Source organism: Aspergillus heteromorphus (assembly GCF_003184545.1).
Source record: "Aspergillus heteromorphus CBS 117.55 chromosome Unknown BO70scaffold_26, whole genome shotgun sequence".
NCBI classification, from domain to species: Eukaryota; Fungi; Ascomycota; class Eurotiomycetes; order Eurotiales; family Aspergillaceae; genus Aspergillus; species Aspergillus heteromorphus.
In genome coordinates, this window is record NW_020290431.1 from 164,502 (window position 1) to 184,768 (window position 20,267).

At 54.1% G+C, this 20,267-nt stretch overlaps 9 protein-coding genes and 1 non-coding gene across 10 annotated transcripts; 4 read left to right on the top strand and 6 right to left on the bottom strand.

Moving 5' to 3' along the window:
- The first annotated feature begins 96 nt into the window (after positions 1-96).
- Positions 97-2,458, top strand: BO70DRAFT_320523 (aldehyde dehydrogenase family protein). Its single transcript, XM_025540480.1, has 3 exons — positions 97-461; positions 571-752; positions 833-2,458. The coding sequence occupies exons 1-3, from the start codon at positions 201-203 to the stop codon at positions 2,280-2,282; spliced, it is 1,893 nt and encodes a 630-aa protein (XP_025396404.1). The 5' UTR covers positions 97-200; the 3' UTR covers positions 2,283-2,458.
- A 243-nt stretch (positions 2,459-2,701) lies between these two features.
- Positions 2,702-4,188, bottom strand: BO70DRAFT_381840 (uncharacterized protein; the record flags this gene model as incomplete). The annotated part of the gene is made up of 1 exon (XM_025545500.1): positions 2,702-4,188. The coding sequence occupies exon 1, from the start codon at positions 4,178-4,180 to the stop codon at positions 2,702-2,704; it is 1,479 nt and encodes a 492-aa protein (XP_025396405.1). The 5' UTR covers positions 4,181-4,188.
- A 914-nt stretch (positions 4,189-5,102) lies between these two features.
- Positions 5,103-5,361, top strand: BO70DRAFT_260778 (uncharacterized protein; the record flags this gene model as incomplete). Its single annotated transcript, XM_025538911.1, has 2 exons — positions 5,103-5,123; positions 5,206-5,361. Coding segments are annotated over 2 exons (177 nt in total), but the record flags the coding sequence as incomplete, so codon positions are not given.
- Positions 5,362-5,500: 139 nt separating this feature from the next.
- On the bottom strand, positions 5,501-6,991 carry BO70DRAFT_389371 (uncharacterized protein). The gene is made up of 2 exons (XM_025546076.1): positions 6,761-6,991; positions 5,501-6,669 (listed from the first exon to the last, which is right to left on the bottom strand). The coding sequence occupies exon 2, from the start codon at positions 6,598-6,600 to the stop codon at positions 5,620-5,622; it is 981 nt and encodes a 326-aa protein (XP_025396407.1). The 5' UTR covers positions 6,601-6,669; positions 6,761-6,991; the 3' UTR covers positions 5,501-5,619.
- A 270-nt stretch (positions 6,992-7,261) lies between these two features.
- On the bottom strand, positions 7,262-9,976 carry BO70DRAFT_389372 (ATP synthase D chain, mitochondrial). The gene is made up of 6 exons (XM_025546077.1): positions 9,437-9,976; positions 9,237-9,295; positions 8,869-9,172; positions 7,865-8,260; positions 7,704-7,790; positions 7,262-7,627 (listed from the first exon to the last, which is right to left on the bottom strand). The coding sequence occupies exons 1-6, from the start codon at positions 9,665-9,667 to the stop codon at positions 7,598-7,600; spliced, it is 1,107 nt and encodes a 368-aa protein (XP_025396408.1). The 5' UTR covers positions 9,668-9,976; the 3' UTR covers positions 7,262-7,597.
- Positions 9,977-10,150: 174 nt separating this feature from the next.
- On the bottom strand, positions 10,151-12,232 carry BO70DRAFT_389373 (60S ribosomal eL14 domain-containing protein). Its single transcript, XM_025546078.1, has 5 exons — positions 11,883-12,232; positions 11,269-11,331; positions 11,049-11,186; positions 10,688-10,951; positions 10,151-10,510 (listed from the first exon to the last, which is right to left on the bottom strand). Exons 1-5 carry the CDS (start codon positions 11,952-11,954, stop codon positions 10,451-10,453), a joined length of 597 nt encoding a protein of 198 aa, XP_025396409.1. The 5' UTR covers positions 11,955-12,232; the 3' UTR covers positions 10,151-10,450.
- A 15-nt stretch (positions 12,233-12,247) lies between these two features.
- On the bottom strand, positions 12,248-13,898 carry BO70DRAFT_364842 (protein transporter YIF1). Its single transcript, XM_025543913.1, has 3 exons — positions 13,489-13,898; positions 12,862-13,425; positions 12,248-12,809 (listed from the first exon to the last, which is right to left on the bottom strand). The coding sequence occupies exons 1-3, from the start codon at positions 13,771-13,773 to the stop codon at positions 12,594-12,596; spliced, it is 1,065 nt and encodes a 354-aa protein (XP_025396410.1). The 5' UTR covers positions 13,774-13,898; the 3' UTR covers positions 12,248-12,593.
- Positions 13,899-14,019: 121 nt separating this feature from the next.
- BO70DRAFT_364843 (signal recognition particle receptor subunit alpha) lies at positions 14,020-16,281 on the top strand. The gene is made up of 3 exons (XM_025543914.1): positions 14,020-14,298; positions 14,358-14,643; positions 14,696-16,281. Exons 1-3 carry the CDS (start codon positions 14,080-14,082, stop codon positions 16,132-16,134), a joined length of 1,944 nt encoding a protein of 647 aa, XP_025396411.1. The 5' UTR covers positions 14,020-14,079; the 3' UTR covers positions 16,135-16,281.
- A 108-nt stretch (positions 16,282-16,389) lies between these two features.
- Positions 16,390-16,461, bottom strand: BO70DRAFT_t268. The gene has a single exon. It is a non-coding gene; the product is annotated as a tRNA-Arg (tRNA).
- Positions 16,462-16,992: 531 nt separating this feature from the next.
- On the top strand, positions 16,993-19,457 carry BO70DRAFT_342235 (MFS transporter). The gene is made up of 2 exons (XM_025541372.1): positions 16,993-18,707; positions 18,767-19,457. The coding sequence occupies exons 1-2, from the start codon at positions 17,298-17,300 to the stop codon at positions 19,058-19,060; spliced, it is 1,704 nt and encodes a 567-aa protein (XP_025396412.1). The 5' UTR covers positions 16,993-17,297; the 3' UTR covers positions 19,061-19,457.
- The last annotated feature ends 810 nt before the right edge of the window (positions 19,458-20,267 follow it).

Sequence of the window (20,267 nt, forward strand, 5' to 3'; positions counted from 1 at the left end):
GCACGTGCCCACGCATCGGAGCGGCGGACTCAGGCATCGAACCACCCGCGGAGTCCAACAACTATTAACTGTACGGAGTACTCCGGCGCATATTTATTGACTCCTCCATCATCTCTCCATCTCTCCATCTCTCCATCTCCATCCCCCCCTCCAGAAAGGGTCAGACAAGCTGAGTGCCCTCAATTGCACTCTGCCTCACCATGGACTGCCTGGCCCCCTTCATCCCGCCGGCCTTGCAGCCTCTCGCGGCCCACCTCCGCACCCAGTGTCCGATGCTCGGGGTCGCCTTGCTCTCGCTCGCCGCCGCATACCTGGGCTATCTCTACCTGCTGGGTCGCACCGAAGCCGCCGTCACATTCAACGTGCCCATCCCCCCCGAGATCCGCGCCAATTGGACTGGCCAGAAGTGGGACGAACTGCAAGGCGAGGGGAGGAAAGTCCTCGAGGGACAAATCCAAGGAGTCAGTTTGCCTATACCCAACTGTCACTGTCAATGCACTCAGTGCGATTTCTTCTACCACCCATCTCATGCCGCCGCATCCCCGCTAACCTGGTTGATTGACTACATAGCAATGGAACGACGAACTGATCATGAGCTACTGTCCCGCGGACGGAAGAGTCCTCGGCAAAGGAATCAAACCCGCGACTCCTGACGACGTCGACCGCGCCATCGAAGCCGCGAAGAACGCGCAATCCGAATGGGCCCATACCAGTTTCGCGGAGAGGAGGAAGGTCCTACGCACATTGCTGAAGTGCGTGATTCCCTCCAACCGTTGTCCAAATCCACCCCAAACCACAAACACAAACACTGACCAACCCCCTCCTCTCACAGATACGTCCTCGACCACCAAGACGACCTCGTAACAGCCTGCTGCCTCGACTCCGGAAAGACCAAAGTCGACGCAGCATTCGGCGAGATCCTCGTGACAGCCGAGAAGCTGAAATGGACGCTCGACCACGGCGAGAGAGCGCTATCCCCCGAATCACGTCCGACCAACTTCCTCATGATGTACAAGAAGAACATGGTGACCTACGAGCCCCTGGGCGTCGTCTCCGCCTGCGTCTCCTGGAACTACCCGTTCCACAACTTCATCTCGCCGGTGATCAGCGCGCTGTTTGCCGGAAACGCCATCGTGGTGAAACCCTCCGAGCAAACCGCCTGGTCGTCCGCCTTCTTCCTGGAGGTCATCCGCGGCGCGCTCTCCAGCTGCGGGCACTCGCGCGACCTCGTGCAATCCATCATCTGCCTCCCCGCCGTCGCCTCCCACCTCACCTCCCACGCGGGGCTCTCGCAAATCACCTTCATCGGCTCCAAGCCCGTCGCGCACAAAGTGTGCGAATCCGCCGCGAAGGCCCTCACCCCCGTCACCGTCGAACTGGGCGGCAAAGACCCCGCCGTGATCCTCGACGACGCGCGCACCATCCGCGACCTCCCCGCCATCGCCTCCATCCTCATGCGCGGCGTCTTCCAATCCGCCGGCCAGAACTGCATCGGCGTCGAACGCATCATCGCCCTCCCGGGCTCCTACGACCCCCTCCTCGCCCTCGTCTCCGCCCGCATAAAATCCCTCTCCCTCGGCTCCATCCTCCTCGATCACCCCTCCACGCCCGACATCGGCGCCATGATCTCCCCGGCCTCCTTCTCCCGTCTCGAGTCCCTCATCGCCGACGCCGTCTCCCACGGCGCTCGCCTCATCCACGGCGGCACTCGGCACCAACACCCCACCCACCCGCTCGGCCACTACTTCACCCCCACCCTCCTCGCCGACGTAACACCCACCATGGCCATCGCGCAAACGGAACTATTCGCCCCGGTCTTCCTCCTCATGCGCGCCGTCTCCGTCCCAGACGCCATCTCCATCGCCAACTCAACCGACTACGGCCTCGGCGCCAGCGTCTTCGGACACAACGCGTCCGACGTGGCCGCGTGTCTCGCAAACATCCAGGCGGGGATGGTCTCCGTCAACGATTTCGGGAGCTATTACGCCGTGCAGTTGCCGTTTGGCGGCGTGAAGGGTTCCGGGTATGGCCGGTTCGCGGGCGAGGAGGGCCTGCGGGGCGTGAGTAATACGAAGGCGGTCTGTGTGGATCGGTTCCCCAGGTTGATGGGGACGAGGATTCCGCCCAGAGTGGATTATCCGATCTGTAAGGGGGTGGGGATGGGAGCCAAGGAGGATGGGACCGGCGCGTGGGAGATGTGTAAGGGGGTTGTCGAGACGGGGTATCAGATTGGGCTTGTGGGGAGGGTTAAGGGGATTGTGAGGTTGTTGGGGAATATGTAACTGAGACTGTGGATTGGTGGTGAGGTGTGGGTGTGAGTGTGAGTGTGAGTGTGAGTGTATGTATAGATATGGATATGGATACGGATGAGTTGTTGAGTGGAGTGGGTTGTAAGATATGTTAAGATAAATAGTAGTAGTAACTAGTAGTACTATATTAATGAGATTATGCATATATGCTTTCTTTCTTTCTTTCTTTCTTTCCTTTGTTTCTCTCTCTTGAGATGTGAAGAGGTAGGATAGCGAGCGGGTGAACAAGTACGGAGTGGTGATGCAAACACCCCTATAGCAAGCAGTGAGTGGCTTTCCCATCCAACACATCACTCCCAAAACCCAAGACATAGCCAGCCATAGACTACTAAAATCACTCACTCGGTCTCTCTCTAGGTAGGTAGGTAGGTAGGTAGGTAGGTAGGAACCACTCAATCGATCCTCGGTATCTTCCACAACCCGGAAACATCAAAAGTCGACTCCTCCAACCAACTGCCCAACTCCTCCACCCCCAGCACCTCCCTAAGGTACCGTCTCGCCAGCCCCCTCTGCGCATTCGCCCGTCCCAGATAAAACACCGCCTGCTCGGCCGGATTCGTCCGCGCAGCCTCGATCTGCTCGGGCAAATGCAGCATGAGATCCAACAGCCAGGCCCCAAACGCATCCCGCTGCTGCATGGCCCACTCCGTGATCTCGGGGTCATCAGCGGGCACGGACTCCGCACTGGCGCGCAGCAGGATTTGAAAGAAGACCGGATCGCGACGGGCGACGCGGACGGCCGTCCGGAAGTGTTCCGCGGGGAGGGTATACGGTATCATGGCGGCGGAGGCAGGGTCGATGTCGGTGTTCTCGGCGCGGAAATGGTATTCGTCGATTTTGAGGAGGGTGGTGAGGGCCTTCCGGTTGTTTTCGACCAGCGCGGTGTGGATGCCTCGTTGCAGGGCGGGGCGGGAGAGCGTGACGGTGGGTTTGGTGAGGGCGGTGCGGTTGAAACCGCTGGCGATGCGGAGGGTTTCAAGGTAGTTTGTGTGTGCTGGGGAGGTGAAGCCTTCTTCTTCCGAGTCGAGGGGCCCGCCTTGTAGGAGGTTGGGGGGGATGAGGAGCACGCCTAGGATGGGGTGGGTGGTTGTTTGGTCGGTCTCGTGGTGGGTGATTGTGATGGAGACGAGGGGGTTGATGGTTAGGGTGTAGTGGGTTGGGTTGTCGTCGTCGTCGTCGTCGTCGTCGTCGTCGGTGGTAGTGGTGCTGGTAGGGTCGGTGCCTTCAAAGGTGCGGATGTCTTGTTCTTGCGCGAGGAATCGGTTCAATGCGTCTTCTTGTTCCGGGGCCATGACGATCCCTGCGCCGAACCAGTGGCGCTGGATGCAGAGGTTCATGAGGTCGGGGAGCTGAGCCAGGAGTCGCTGCACGGTGCACCATTTGCAGCGCAGGATGGTATCCTGCAATTGTCTGCGGTCTGCATCGCGGAGGGGTGAGTAGTCCAGTGGCCGCAGGATTCTGGATATGGCTGTTTCGGAGGCGCGCGTTCCCGCGGCTGTCGTCGAGGTATCGTCCCAGAAGGCCAGCAGGATCAAGGCCCGGTAGATGCGTTCGCTAGAGATCGCCGCGATGAGGGGCAATGAGCAGCGGGCGAAGTTCACGTTCAGCGAGTAGAGGAAGATCTTCTCGATCAGCTCGACGGGCAGCGATTCCAGATTCGACAGCTTCTTCCGCTGCTTGGTCGGTTTGGCGACGAGCAGACGTGCTCGCTTGTCGGTTTTGGCTTGCGAGGAATCGAGCTTCGCCTGGCGGGACATCAGGGGTCGGCCGCCCTTGGGTCCGCTCGGTATCGGCCTCGGGTTCTCATCGTTGAAGGATTCCTCGGCAGGACGTTTTCTCCTGCGGCCGCGGACCCAGATGGGCGTGAGCATGCCCGGCTAGTGGATGGATTGGATGCGTTTGCGCGGGGGGGGGGGTGGTTTCAGGGGGCCATGTCCGGTCGGTGTCGTGGCATGGGCGATCGGGTGGGTATTTCAGAGCCAGCTGAAACCCTGCGTTGAGGAGCGTAGGCAAGAGTGAAGATGAAGAAGGGGAAGAAGATGGATGGAATCGCGACTGTCAAACAATAACCTGCAAACAGAGCAAACACCCCGGGGAAAAGCCGTGCCGATCGTCGCCCAGAACGGCAGCTCTAGGGTTGGTGAATCAGGCCCTACCGCTAGCCCGGAAGCGGACAGCGGGACGATGAATTGGCGCGGAAGTCATGACGTCACGGCGATACAACCTCCCGCCCGGCCAGGGGCAACGAGAACGACAAAGTCACGACAAATGAAGCCATCACACGTCAAGTGCGCTCAGCCTTATCAAGTGGCAAGCTGCGTCTCAGGGCCCCTGTGCCAGCTGGGAGCGACACCAGCCCCGTGTCGCTCGTCACTTGGGGGTGCTGATCCGCGAGGGTTTACCCTTTCGGGTCGAACCATGAACCGGAACGTCGTCGCTATGACGGCATCCAAGGCACAGAGGGAACAGGGTCGATCAGGGTTCCAAGGATTTTCGGTGTTGAATGGCTACTTCAAATATGTAATGTAGGGCCGATCATTATCATCCCTCACTAACTACTACACATACATCATCCATCTGCCTCTGCGACTGCTGCTGCAAGGAAGTGAATACAGCACACATATATATATACCCTCTTTGTACCTGCTACTTCAGGCTTTTCAACATGCGTCCTTTCAGTGACACGACTACACACACTCCTGCTTCCTCAAGTTACAACTCTTCTACTCCCAAGACTCCGAAATAAAATATCATCCTATCCTCCTACTACTTACTGTCGGAGACTTTGACAAAATGGGTGCCGTTGTCTCCTGTGTAAGTCTCTAGTCTCTTGCCACCTCACGCCTCTCCAGTCTGTCAGACACCTCTTGCTAATGGGTTCTCTACTCTATTATAGATCGCAAGCATCTTCCACGCCATCGGCGCGTGCCTGATGGGCATCGTCAACACAATCGGGGCTGTCTGCAAGGCCATAATCGACGGCGTGGTTACCCTCTTCGACGTGATCATCTCGTGCCTTACCTGCGGATCCTGCGGTGGACGAAGGAGGAGAACGCGGAGGTCGAGAGTCTAATTAATATACGGAAGACCCGACCTTGATCCAAACGCCATGAGTTACGACAGATACAGATATCGGTTTGGAGTTTATGGTTCTGAGGGTTTCTTGTTTTGTCCGCAATACCTGTGTCTTTCTAGTTTCTGATATCTGATGGTTTACGAATTAATTCTTTCATCGAAGTCCATCCATGCTCGCTTTGCAGTAAATACCTGTCTTCCGTAAACCCGGTAGTAATGGCAGCTGTATGCAGCCTTATGTGGTGCCGTTCGCCCACAAATTGGTCAACAAAGCATCCTGGAGTTTATGATCATCTTTTGGGACATTGTCCCATCGCTCCTTAACCAGCATACTCACGAAAGGATCGTCCGGTTTCTCTGCATATTTCAATGCTGCATGAAAGTGGTTTGCATGGACCGGCCAAAAGTTCAAGTCTTTGGACCACGGTACACGAACCACCATATACATGAATCGCTTGAAGGTCGCAAAGTCGCGATCCCGGATCACCTGCCGAAGAACCCGCCTCGAACGAGTGCCGTCAGCATTCTCATCGATGCATGCAAACCTCGTGAGTATTTGGAGAAATTCCAGCTTGGATTTAGTCCAAGGGGGGCAAAGCAGCTTGTCCGGTACAAGAGCTGGCATGTCTTGCCTGCCCCATGGGAGTTGAAACAAATCGTAGCGGATGACAAACATGCCGAAGTAAAAGATCACCATGAGTGGACTGTCCCTGTTGGATCCCCGGACTTTAGCTTGGACGCACAAGTCGGGGTTAAAGGGTTCATTTGGTATAAGGCCATCTAGACCGCTCAACTGACTGCCAATACTAAGAAGACTCTGATAATCGGAGGGCGAGATGACCAGGTCGCCGCACTTACGACGAACCACATGCTCGAGATATTCCCGTTGGCATCTGCGCATCAGAGGTAGTGTGCACCAGCGACAACCGAGGACGGCGGTCTGCAGGCCCCTTCGCTCCTCTGGGGAGATGGCGAAGGGGTCAAGCGGCTCCGGAAGAAAGTCGCGTGTGAAAAAACCGTTCCTCGAGGGGTCCTCTAAGCTGCTAAACGCCACGCGGATGATCCAGCTGTACATGAGGGGATGTGAGAGAGCGCGAGCAATGTGTATGGAGGCTCGTGGAAAGTTGACCTCGAGGGCGTGGAGAAAGATTTCCTGGATAATTTCCACGGGCAAACACTCCAGCGTTGCTAGAGCTGGACGTGGTGCCTCCGACATGGTCTGGTCTCTCACTTCGGCCAGGAAGATATATAGTTTTGGATGTACCACGGGAGCTTCTGCGGGTGACTAGATGGACTTAACACTCCATGGCCAATGCACCAATCTCCCTTCACCTGATTACAACAAGACCCAGATAGTAAAAGTAACTAGTACTGACCTAGATCCTGCAGTCTGCTTGGTCATTCAAGGCCCAGCAAAGATGGGGCGGGGGTTCAGCCAGAGTGAGCAGCAATGCAATGCGGGGATGGGGGTTCAACAAGACGTTAAAGGACTGTAATGACGGATGATTCCGGTAGGTAGAAACAACAGTTCAATGACCCTGCAGCTCCAAGTGATCCACCATCCATACAGTGGATATCGGAGGGGGCAGGCGCATCCCAGGATACTCTGTTGTGTGTGGGTTGACTGTTGAGGGAGTCTGGTTGGGTCGGCAGGAGCGGAGTAATCATCAAGAAGAACGGACAAACAATACCCCATGCAACTTTGACCTGGGATTGAACGAAACCGAACCTGGTTCAATCCGGGTGATCCAGAGATCCAAGCAGAAAATGGTCAATCTGAACCAGCCTACCCCGTATTCGAACCCAAATCAATCCCACCGATACGGGGTTGAGTCGGGAACAGGTCCCGCCTACGCATTAGATCCCAATAGCTTACTACGTGGTTGCAATATTGCACACTGGATATCTATACTCTGCAATCCAACCATAACATGGGGGGACAGACTGCTCAACACATGCAGAACAATATGCGAGATGTGAGACGCGAGATGCAGAGGTTGAGGGTGGTGGCATACAACAGCAGCCCGCCAAATATAGAGAACCTGATAAATTCAACATTGTTTCTATACATAACCCGACAACCGCAACCACACTGCCAGTGACCAAGGGTATCCTAGCTGGCCAACATGCTTGGCAACAAAGGGAGACTTCTTTGTGCGATTAACCGATCGAAGGATGAGAGAGACGGTAGGAGATACAAAAAGTCAATCCGCTTAAACAACGGACATGTCGCCGAAGCGCTCCTAGAGATCGAACAACCATTAGCTTCAAGCCACCCACGTAGAGCAGAGCAGGTGTTTTCAAAATTGGACAACGCACCTTGTAACCGGCCGGCATCCATCTGCCCTTGGAGACAAGGGAGGCGGTCTTCTCGTCGATCTCGGGCTGAGCAGCGGCAACCTCGTCCTGCAGGGAGAAAAAGTGAAGTTAATCAATCTGTACCACAGCCCAGACAATGTTCGGTGACGACCAAAACATACAACGGTGAGGTCCTCGAAGGGACGGGCGGTCTCGATGTTCTCGAGGGTCTTCTCCAGGTTGCGGAGCTCGGCCTCGACCTTGCCCTTGGTCTCCTCAGCGCTCTGGATGGCCTGGGCCTCGAAAGCGTCGATGGCCTTCAGCTGGCGGCTGACATCGTAGGTGGCGGGCTTGAAGGTCTTGAAGTGGTTCTCGATCTGGTTGACGATGGCCTGGTTCTTCAGGACCTCGCGGTAGTGGGCGAAGTCGACGGTCTGAGCCTGCTCGGACAGGAGCTGGACCTTGCGGCGCGCATCGTCGTTACGCTTCTTGAAGGCCTGGAGAGAGGCGGCGGTCTGGCCGCGGAGACCGAGCGAGCCGGTCAACTTGGTCCAGTCGATCTTGAGAGCGGCGCTACGCTGTACACCGAGCAGTTAGCGGATGCTGTCTCATCTGCGACAGAGACAATTCCATAGAGGGAGTGTAGGGGGGGGGGGCATAGGACCCACGTACAGTGGCCATTGTGAGGTGTGGGAGGGAGAAGGTTGGGGTGGGAGAGGGGAGTTCAACGTGCAAAGCTGGGAGTTCGGGAGGGCGAGGGTTGACTCGGCAAGATTTGGAATGGGGATGGGCTCACGTGACCGCCCGTTCCCGTTTCCCGAACTGCCACCCAACACAACAGCCAAGGGGGAGTATCCAGCTAGCAGAGGTATCTAACAGAACAGACGCATTGAAATGGTCTATGTATTTTTTTTTGTTTATTAAAGGTTTTAAAAAAAACCAGTCTACATCTCTACGTGAAGCACAACACAAGTAGTGGCTCCAATTAGTGTTTTGCATCATTCAATTCTGCTTTTGGCTAAATGATTTACACTAAGGGGGCCTGACAGTACATGCATCCTAGGGGATATCAAATCTGACCTCGCACCCAAAATCCATCCTGCCAGCAGGGCCAAGAGACGTCAGCCCCTGAGTCGTGCGTTCAAGTCGGCGAGGTTTATATGCTGAGAGCCATGATGGAGTTGACGATGTCGTTGTCGTTCTCCCGCAGAGCCTTGACGGCCTTGTTGCGGGACACATTAGCCTGGGCCATAACCAGTTCAATGTCCTTGGCCTCGAGACCGGACTCGTCGACCGCCTCGCCGTCATCCTCCTCCTCCTCCTTCTTGGCCTCGGCCTCGGGGACCTTCTTGCCGAGGACGTCGTCATGTTCGTGGTCGTGGTCGTGGTCGTGACCAGCGTGCTCGTTGGCAGCGGCCTCAGCCAGCTGCTGGGCAGCGGAAGCCTGAGCGCTGGCGTTCAGATCCTCGATCTTGGCCTCACCGAAGATGCTATTCCAACAATGTAAGCCTGATATGATCATCACTTCGTCGTGGGCCAAGGGAAAACACCTACATCCAGGTGTTGCTGGTGGGGGAGCGGTAGACATCGGGCTGGTTGATGACGAAGAGGATCTAGAGAGAGAGAGAGAGAGAGAGAGAGAGATTAGCCCTCTGCGGGGTCAGATGCCTTCGCCGCTCACAGGCATTTTTTTTTGTAAAATGCAGGGTTTGCTGAGCGTCGCACGGGAAGGAGGGACAGGGCCGTATCCATACGTTCTTGGGTCTGCGGAGAGTGACACGGGTGATGCCGGGAACGTGCTTCAGGCCGAGCTTGCCAATGGCCTTGCGAGCCTTCTTCTCGTTGCGAGAGTGGATGGTGACGGCGGCACCACCGGGGATGGTGGGCTCATCGCCAGCCTCAGACTCGGAGGAGCTGCCGGCATCCTCAACCTGGGTCTTGGGGACCTCCTCATCGGGGAGCTCTTCAACACGGGGGTCGGCCATTTTGTATATTGAGAAAGCCTAAAAGGGCTGGAGGGGATTGGGGGGGGATGGGATGGTCAGCAATTTGCTCTGCGGGACTGGGCTGGGTCGGCTGGGAAGTGGGAGGCTCGAGGATATTCCCCTCAGACCGTGGTACACCCACAAATCCGCGGGAATAGGCCAAAATCAAGCGTAGAATTCGATTTCGCGGATAGGAATTCCATCTGGACTCACCTGGAGGTAGAACAGAGAGCTGTGGTGGATGAGAGGGGTTTTTTTGCCTTGTTGTAGTAGTTGGGAAGTCGCAAAGCTGTGTGAATGTCATCCCGCCGAAAATCGTTAGCGAGCTTATTGGGACCCTCACCCCGGACACACAGAAGCGACGCATCTACAGATCGCATGTACAACAACAGTACCACCACCACTTCTACAAACCATCCATGCTGGAATTCACAGCAATTTACCAGCAGGCATTTAAATTTACGGTTGCGATGCGCGTACAATGGGAAAAATGTGTCTGTTGACTGGATTCATCTAGGAGGCTGACTGACCCGCTTTATCGTGTCAAGAGCATTAATACCCAGAGATACCATTGCCATATACTAAATTGAAAGCCGTTCCGAGCCGCCTTTCATCTTTCATGACGTACGAGGATAACCCAGGTCAGGATATCAAAGGTTCTTGAATCATTTTATGCTGTCAATAATGCGTACAGCGAATTTTTTGCTGAAATAAATTAAACCCTCAGCAAATAAACCGTCCCAAGGCACCCTGTCACACTATGCACCGAGCCTCATAAACCGTCTATGACTTAGGAGCAGCCGCCCTGATCTTGGCGTGAGCCTTCTGGACCTCGTAGCGAGCCTATAGATTCCGAATGTTAGCCCAAGTCCTCTCGCATCCATTTTCCCCATGCATGGCTTTCGCAAATTCCCGACTCTTCCGCGGAATATCCAGACCCCATGTGCCTGATAGACCGCAACCATGTGCCCCGATCCTCCTGATCCACATCCGCATCCTCGCCGCATATCTCAAACGTACCTGCTTCCTGAGTCTGAGGACCTTGAAGCGCTCGAAGTCGGTCAGGTTCTTCCTCCGCTCGACGCGCTCAGTCTTCTGGGCGAAGCTGGACTTGGCCCACTTGCCATCGATCTCGTTCTTCTGCCAGAGCTTTCTCACGGGGCCAGTGCCGGCGGCGCGGGGCAGCTGGGGGATGACGAAGTGAGTGAGGGTGACGTGAGCGAGAGGAACGACGTGGCGGGGGACGATCTTCTTCTCCTCGGTGGAGGGACCATCAACCAGAACCTATTCGGTGCAACACTTGTCAATATCGCGTCCTCCTTAGAAATCCCATTTCCTGTCCCATTTCAAATTCAAGATCCCGGTGTTCGGCGCAACGTACACGTCTGTGGTCGACAATCTCAACAATGGCAGCGAGCTTGCCGGTGAAGGGACCGCTGCGGATCAGCACAACGCGGCCAACCTCAACCAGCTTCCACTGAGCAATCGTGACATCGATATCGGCCATGGCGAGGGCTACCTAGAAAAACAGCGAAAAGGAACGTCTTAGTGCAAATGCAACGGTCGGGTGCAGGGCGATCGGTAACTCACGGTCGACAGACTCCGGAAGGACGAGGGGTGGGAATTTGTTGTCGAAATGTCGGGGTTGTCGAAGTCGTCCGAAACTGCACAAGTCGCTCTGGGCTGCTGGATCGCGAATTTCGGTGTTGCGGCCCTTCGCCCACAAGAGTCTCGCTTAGCAGCCAGTAGCAGCCCGCCGCCGGGGTGTGCGTGCGGCCTAGGGCTGCCTCGCCGCCTTAGCGCGCGCCATCGGAGGTCGGCTATTTTCCGCTCCGACGCGTTTCCTTTTAAGCGGCGGGTTTTCGCCGGAACTTGCCTTTGCTTATAATCTTGAGCGTGCAGCCGCTACAGCGAGGTTGTTGTGGTCCAGACCCTTCCCTCGACTGCTTCAGAATAAATGTCGTTCTGACTTGATCTCTCTTGCTGTCCCACTAACCCCACCAGTGAGCCTTCAGCTTATACTAACCGGTATGTGACTTCACTTTTTTCTTTCTTTTTTTTTTCTCCAATTCAACCTCACATGATGCGGTAATTTGCGATTGACCCAGTGTCTGTGAAACTCTCGCCGGAGTCTTCAATACAGCACTGCAGCATGATATTCATTTTCTTACATATTCTGATATTCTTGATTCTTTCAACCTGTTGTTGGCATAACTTGACTTGAGAGTCCTCCTGCTGACATCTCAAAAGACTTGGCAGATATCACTCCTATCAACACTTTTAACATAACACCAGCCCGCGACCAAGATCGTGCTCTTTCGGTATGTTGTCAACTACTCCACCCTCTTGCACTACCCACTCCCCTTCCAGTGATTAAGAAACTGTATCACGCCTAGATAGTAATTGATGCCTTTGGCAATGAAATTTCTCTCATCACCAAGATCTCTGAGGAACATGCTATTCTACGAATTTTATCACTCATCTGTTGTTTGATTTTGTGACTAACGTGGAATGAATAGGTATATCTGAATTTGCGTGCCCTGGCGTCCTTTATATAGATTTAATACCAATGTCATTGATGTTGCTCAATAAACTCGTCCTACTGTAAATTTCCAATAATTTTGCATATCAATAATCGTTCTCTACTGAGAACTGTAGACTATTGGAGTAGTACCTTGACGTCTGCCTGCTGTGGGTAAGTAACCCCACTCCTGCCCGGCGAACCTATCCCGCACGTTCTCGGTCTGGCTGCCACTACGGAGTAGACATCGGCAAGATGAGAGGGAAAGCGGCTACTTCGAAAACAATGTGACAATATCTGGATCGAATTTTGCGAGCTTGCACAGAGTACAAGACTATAACCTGTTCCCATATCCCTTTTCATGACCTTCTATTTCATTATGTGCAGCCCCGTCTCATTATGACGCTATGAAGAACCACTGCCCTTGGCGGCGGCAACCATCGACGTCGGGCCCTCGCGGCTTAGCACCCACATGAAAACGAACTGGACAACATACGCGTAAACGAACAGAAACTGGGTGCGACGGTTGCGCTGGGACCGAGCCACCGTGTGCATAGATCCAGTGCGCATGGACGAATCGCTGGTCGAGTCCGGAAGCAGCACGTATTTCAAGGAGCGGAGCTATGAGATCGGATTAGTATTCGACGTGCAGAAAAAGGCAGAATAAACTTACCAGGAAGAAGGCATTAGCCAGGAAGGTGTAAATGAACACAACCCATCCAACCCAGCCGCCAGTTCCTCTCCCCGGGCTCAAGACCTCAGATGCCAGCAAGGTGACAATGATCCCGACGAACTTGTATCCGGAATAAGCCACCAGGTCCAACAGCTGCGACTCGTTGTTGATGCTGAGGATGTACATGGCCAGCTTCAGACAGAGGATCTCGAAGAGAATGACGGCAATGGCCGTGGTCGTGATCGAACCAAGAAGCTCTGGGTGGAAGTTGCCACGGAACCCGGCGAGCATCGTCGAGAAGAGGATGTATGTGACCAGGGCCATGACGGGGATGTACATGTCCGGGGAGTTGAGATCATCACGCGGAGGGAGGAACATCGACGAGTACTGCTGCTGGGATATCTGGCCATTGGGACCAGTTGCAGCCGTCGCGAGGCGTGCCTGCTGACGAGACCAGGGCTTGTGTCGCCAAGGGAACAGGACGAGAGCCAGCTTATTCAGGACGTAGGAGTTGGAGACGTTGAAGTAGTGCTTAAGGGCCGGGATGGAGACATAGCGATTGAACTATATGGATTGGTTAGCATACTCACCTCCCATAGATATCGATCGGGTCTTGTTGCTGCTTACGTTCGACTCCATGTATTCCTGTCCAGCCGCCATCGCGGTCTTGCCGACTTGGAATCCCATCTGCGCGGTAGGATCATTGATGAACCCACCAAAGCCAGGAGCGTACGTCCCGCTGCCACCCTGTGCCGGGGCGGGCTGGTACGGGTTGCCATAGCCAGCCTGGGACTGTTGAGGTGCCGGAGGGGGCGGCGAGCGCATCATAGGGACGGTCGAAACATGCTGAGGCACCGGATGGTGAAGCGGAGGGGATTGCGCTGGGGGCGGAGCGAAGGACTGGCGATACATGGTTTCAGGGGTTGATGGAACTGGCGGGAGAGAAATCGAGGGTCACGGAAGGACAGAAGAAATCGAGGGCTGCCCAGACGGCAAATCGGGGGGGAGCTGAAGCGCAGTATGGAAGGATGATGGAGGAGGAGGGTGTTTATACGTGGCTGAAGTCCTTCCCTTCCGATGACCGACAGATCAGCTTGCCGCCCGCAAATTCCCCACCGCGCGGATCTTGCCATTCCTATTACTCAATATTACCTGGTACTCCAACTCCACCTCCATCATCACCCAACAACCCCCCAACAACACCACAATACCCCCGAAATGTTGGAAGCCTTCGAGATCCTCACGACGTCAGGCGTCGTCCTGTGGTCGAGATCCTACGCTCCGGTCGGTGCGCATATCGTCAACAGCCTTATCAATGATGTTTTTATCGAGGAAAAGGTCCAGCTTCAGGCAGCCAACAACGCAGCCCCGACGTTCAAGAAGGAGAAATACACCCTGAAGTGGAAGCGCGTGAAGGAGTTTGATTTGATCTTCGTGGTATGAGTTGCACTCCGTCGCACCCTCGATGTCCAGACTTTGACCCCGAGTCGCTTTAGGCCGTCTACCAGTCACTCCTACAACTCGGGTGGATCGATAAACTTCTGGATAACATCTCCACCCTTTACATCGACCTGTACAAGGACCAGCTGAAGAGCACCCGCGCAAGGATCGTACAATACCCCTTCGACAAATACTTTGACCAGCAAGTTCGAGAGCTCGAGGATAATTCCGGATCCATCTCCTCGGAGGCGTTCGTAGCTCATGCAGTTGATAAGAAAGATCCGCTTGTCTCATCTGACAACGGGGGCCCGCCGCCACCGCCAGTGCCTGGCCTTCTCAAAGGTGAGCTCCTTGCTGTATGTTTTCTCCCTGACTCACGCTGACAACCATAAAGCGCAGCATTCAGCTGCGCCAGGCGTGGCTACCTCTGATGAGGGTACGCCACCACAAACACCGGATACTTCGCGGTCATCGACGCCTGTTCCAGGCCATATATTAGCTGCCAAGGGAGGACCGGCTGGCCGCGTTTCACGCCGTGCACGCAAGGCTGCCAACGCCAGCGCCAATGTGTCCTCCGGTGACGAGAACGTTCGCAAAGGAAAGACGCCCAAGAGCACAAAGAAGATGCGCAAGTGGGATGCAGATGGATTTGCCGACGAGGATGACGGTCGGGTCCTCGACTACTCCGCGCCTGCTGATGGTGAAGAAGCACCGGCTCCGGTGGTGGAGGCCGTCTCGCAGGATTCTTGGGGACACCGAACCGGTAAAGGCCAGTTCGTTCTGAAGGACTTAGGGGACGAAGTGCATTCGATCCTGGATAATGCCAACAGCGACAAAGGGAAGGACACTCCATCCAAGGGTTTCGTTGGTTCGGGATTCAATGCAATTGGAGGTCTTCTACGCAATATCGTGGGCGGGAAGGTTCTGACGGAAGCTGATCTGGAGAAGCCCCTGAAGGCCATGGAAGACCATCTGATGAAGAAGAATGTTGCGCGCGAGGCAGCAGTTCGATTGTGCGATGGCGTCCAGCGAGAGCTTGTAGGTAAGAAGACGGCCAACTTCCAAAGCGTGGATGCTGCTCTGCATTCGGCCATGGAGTCATCTTTGCACAAGATCTTGACCCCTACATCCTCTCTTGACTTGCTTCGGGAGATTGACGGGGTCACCGCCCCTACAAGCAAACAGCAAGCTCCTCGCCCCTACGTTATCTCGATCGTTGGGGTCAATGGCGTTGGAAAGTCGACAAATCTGGGAAAGATCTGCTATTTCCTTCTGCAGAACAATTATCGTGTTCTTATCGCGGCCTGCGATACTTTCCGATCTGGAGCTGTGGAGCAGCTACGTGTTCATGCACGGAACCTCAAGGAGCTCAGCTCCCGTGAGACTGCTGGCGAAGTCGAGCTGTATGAGAAGGGCTACGGAAAGGATGCAGCCAACGTGGCCAAGGATGCCGTTGAATATGGCGCCGCCCACAAATTCGACGTTGTCCTGATCGATACCGCTGGTCGCCGCCACAACGACCAGCGCCTGATGTCTTCGCTGGAGAAGTTCGCTAAGTTCGCTAACCCGGACAAGATCTTTATGGTGGGCGAAGCCTTGGTCGGCACCGACAGTGTGATGCAGGCACGTAATTTCAACCAAGCTTTTGGCACTGGACGCAACCTTGATGGGTTCATCATCAGCAAGTGCGATACCGTTGGCGACATGGTGGGTACCCTGGTCAGCATGGTGCATGCTACAGGCATTCCCATTGTCTTTTTGGGCGTTGGTCAGCATTACGGGGATCTGAGAGGCCTCAGTGTCCCTTGGGCGGTCAGCCTGCTGATGAAGTGATCGAGATACAAATACCTGCGGAGTAATTTGCTTCCATAGAAGGAAGGATCTCTCTCGTTGTACAGGCAGACAGAACGGAAGACGTGTCCGAGGTAGTCATTTACGGGTTTACGAGTCATATATTAATGCGAGCCAGTTCGTTTAAGCCTCTAATGTTTAGTAACAATGCACATAGTAACCCCCCAGCCAGATACTTCCCGGCCTCGATGATGTTCTCCAGAACAAAATTAAAGATGGTAATCTTGCAAAAAGAAATGACCTACGCAGGATTCGAACCTGCAATCTCTTGATCCGTAGTCAAGCGCCTTACCATTGGGCCAGCAGGCCAATTGCTGAGTGTAGGCTTTTAGCATAGCTACATAATCCTTAGACATTGATATTGTCCCAATGTTTTGCAAGGTGGATCTTTCAAGGCAAGGAATCAGTCCAGGAAAGACAAAATAGACTCCGCAATCATCGGCGTCCTAGCAAAGCAGGTTCAGGGACCCAAGTGGAGCGTTGCATCGGTAGCAGAGTCAGGGAAAAAGTTCCCTTTGTTCTGACCCAGTGGTGAAGAAATTCACCTCTTGGATTGCATCGACCGGCTTACACCATTACTGAGGACACGTAGGTTCTTGCAGCCTTCATATCTATCGACTAGTCATGGCCATGACTATCTACCCACTAGCCCTGTGATAGTGTATCTCTGTTGTATCTGATAGTCCGAGTAAAGATGCGGCCAAGCGATGACTCAGCCGGGGGTGGCCCGGAGCCAGACCGCTTACATCATCTGGTCTGGTTTGCTTTGCCGATGCGCCTCCGCCTTCCGCCTCCGCGCTTTCGTTATCCAGGAGTTCTTCTTCCCCCCCCCCTCCTCCCCCGGACACCCTTTCGGCCTCGGTTAACTGCTTCGTTTTGGTTATTCTTCCAGAGACCTGGCCTCTGTGTGCACGGTGTCGAAATTCCATCCGAGTCCAGCCTGCCATTGTTGATCTACATCCACCCGAGCCTTCTTTTCTGGGGGGTCCAACGCCCCCCCGCATCGCGATCGAGGTAGTGGCCATTGAGCCCTATCACAACTGCTTACCCCGTTAGTGAGGCTCAGCCACGGTTACCGTTTCGCCGGATATTGCACCCCCCGCAAGAATATCCCCTACGCCTGCGTCTTGCCCCGTATCGCGAAGATGAGGGCCGACGAGCAAAACCAGCTCATTCGGCGACACTCCTCCACACTGCACTACCAGACCTTCGATACCCCGCCACCGAGATCTCGTGGAAGGCCGAACTCTGGACAGTCTGGGTCATCGGGTGGGGAGTCACACTACCAGCCACATGATTCGGGCCACGAACCGGGTTCCGAGTCGCCTCTCCCCAAGAGGCAGATGGCGGTTCTCGCCATGATCTCGCTCTGCGAACAGACGGCGTTCAACTCCATTAGCCCGTACCTTCCCGATATGGCAACGTCGTTCCCCGAGGTCGAGCCGAACATGGTTGGTGTATACGTTGGAGCGATTGCTACGGCGTTTGCGGTGGCACAGCTGGTTACCAATTACTTCTGGGGTTGGCTGTCGGATCGCGTGGGCCGGAAGCCGGTGATTCTACTGGGTACAATCCTCACGGCGGGATGCTTTCTCGCCTTCGGGTTTTGCAAGACGCTCTATCAGGCGATCATTGTGCAGGCCTTCATGGGCGCCGTCAATGGCAACCAGGGCTTGGTGTCCACCTGCCTAGGCGAAATCACGGATCGGAGCAACCAGTCGAAGGCCTTCACTTATCTCCCGGTTCTGTATGGGATTGGAGGCATCACGGGCCCGCTTCTGGGTGGCCTACTGATTTTCGAGCGAAACCCTTTCGACAAAAGCAAGCCCAATCCTTTCCCGTATCTCGCGCCGAACGCCATCTCCGCTGTCATCCTCGTCGTGGACTTTGTGTTGTCGATCTTCTTCCTCGAGGAGAGCCATGAAGATGCCGATACCCTGCCGAATTTCTCGCGGAGAGTCCGGGCCCTGTTTTCATGGCTGTGGGAGTGGACCAGCGCGGCGAAGAACGCGAGTCGGATGAAGCCGCCGCATGGCGCCCAGTATCGCCACCTTCGCACACAGTCGGACGACAGTCAGGATCATGATAGCGAACTAGACTCGGCATCAGAGGTATCGGAAACCCGTGAACCTCACCATGAATCGTTGACACGAAGCGAGATCTTCAACCGGGATACTGTCCTGCTCCTCTTGACATACCTGATCTTTGCTCTGTGCAACGTTTCATTCAACTCGTTGTTCCCGATCTTCTCGCAGGCGCCCCCTCCGATTGGTCGTGGTCTGGGTCCATCTGAAATCGGTCTTGCCCAAGGATTTTCCGGCTTCGTAACGATCATCTTCCAGATTTGCATCTTCGGCAAGCTAAGGGACAAGATGGGAAATCGCTGGTCTTACCGAGCCGGTCTGTTCGGCTTCGTTATCGCTTTCATCCTTATGCCTTTTGTCGGATATAAGAGCAAGGAATCTGGTAGCGCACTTGTGGGTGTTGAGCTGTGCTTCGCGATGCTAGTTAAGACCGTCGCCTCTGTGGGCGGACTGACGAGTGCGCTCTTGCTGGTAAATATCTCCTCCCTCAGATATTGACCAGTACCCCGGTGAATTAACCATAGCTTCAGATAACAAACTCCGCCCCGGACCACGCCGTCCTCGGATCCCTCAACGGCCTCGCCCAGACCCTTTCCGCAGCCGGCCGTGCAGCCGGCCCGTTCCTCTCTGGTAGTCTATTTTCCATGGCCTCCAGACTGAAACAAAAGGGCGAAGCCATGCCATTCGGTGTCTTCGCCGCCGTATCCTTCGTCGGCTTTATCCTGAGTTTCGGCATCCGAGGCCGATCCCTCGAGGCAGAAGATTGGGAAAGCGACAGCGACGACACCTACAAGTCCGACGATGATGAAGCCGCCGGCCCGTAAACGCCTCCACTATTCACTCCTTTCACACATATCACATCACATCATACCACAGTACAATAAAAATCACCAAGAACAGAGACAAGAAAAGAATTAATTTCTTCAATCACGACCTCATGATTATTATCACTTACAGCCCTTACAGCCCCCATAGAAAGAAAACAGGCTACCTCGCCTCGCCTCGCCTCGCCTCGCCTGCCCCCTCCCTACCTGAGTGAGCTCTTATAGCGTCTGTCTTCTATATTTCTGCAAGTGCGATGTCATTCCTTTTCCAGTTCCAGATGCATAGGTGCGTGGTGTTTGGCGTTGGAAGATGTTTCTCTAGTTTAGTCAGTTGGTCTAAGGATGAGGGGTTTGGAATTCGAACAAGTGTTAGGATACCTTTATTCTTTATTCTTTTTTTTGGGGGGGGGGGGGGGGTCATTCATGGCTTGCTTGCTTGCTTTTGGTCAAAACCTTACCCTACCCTACCTACCCTACCTGGTCTTGTTTGCTAGTTGCTTTGCTTTTTATTACTCTTTTGGTTTGGCCCGTCTGGTCTGGGGGCAGTTGTATCATTAGAAATTACTAGACTTTGATTCGTGTATTCTCCAAGGAATTAAATTAAACTAAGACCATGATTGTGATTATGATCAAGACCCAAATCAAGATCAAGATCAAGATGAAGAGAAAAAAGAGATAAATATCGTGATATAGCCTTTTCTTCTAATTTCCATAGGTATATACGCCTTTTTAGTCCGTAATTTAGCATCTGAATACAGAGACAGAGCCAGGAAGTATAGGTATCAACCAGTCGGAATAAAAGCCTAATCCTAACAAAAGAGATATCGATTGGTCGGTTATACAGCTAGCCAACTAGCCAACTGACTAACTAACATAGAAAACAAAGCCCAGAACGATAAATAGATAGATAGATAGATAGATAGACAGGTAGTAATTCAAATCGAAGCCTGTTGTTGCATCACCATCACCATAACCATGACCATAACCATGACCCTATCTTGTCTGCTCTGCTTCCTAGTAAAGAAAGAAAGAAAGAATAGAGAGAGAAGTGGAAAATAAAATGAAATGAAATCACATAAACAAGCAGAAAAGTAGGAAAGAAAAAAAACATCCAAGAAATGTACCTATATACTCCCAAACAGTGCCGATAGACAGATGGATAGATAGATAACCATGAAAAAAAATAAAAGGAAAAAAAAACATTCTT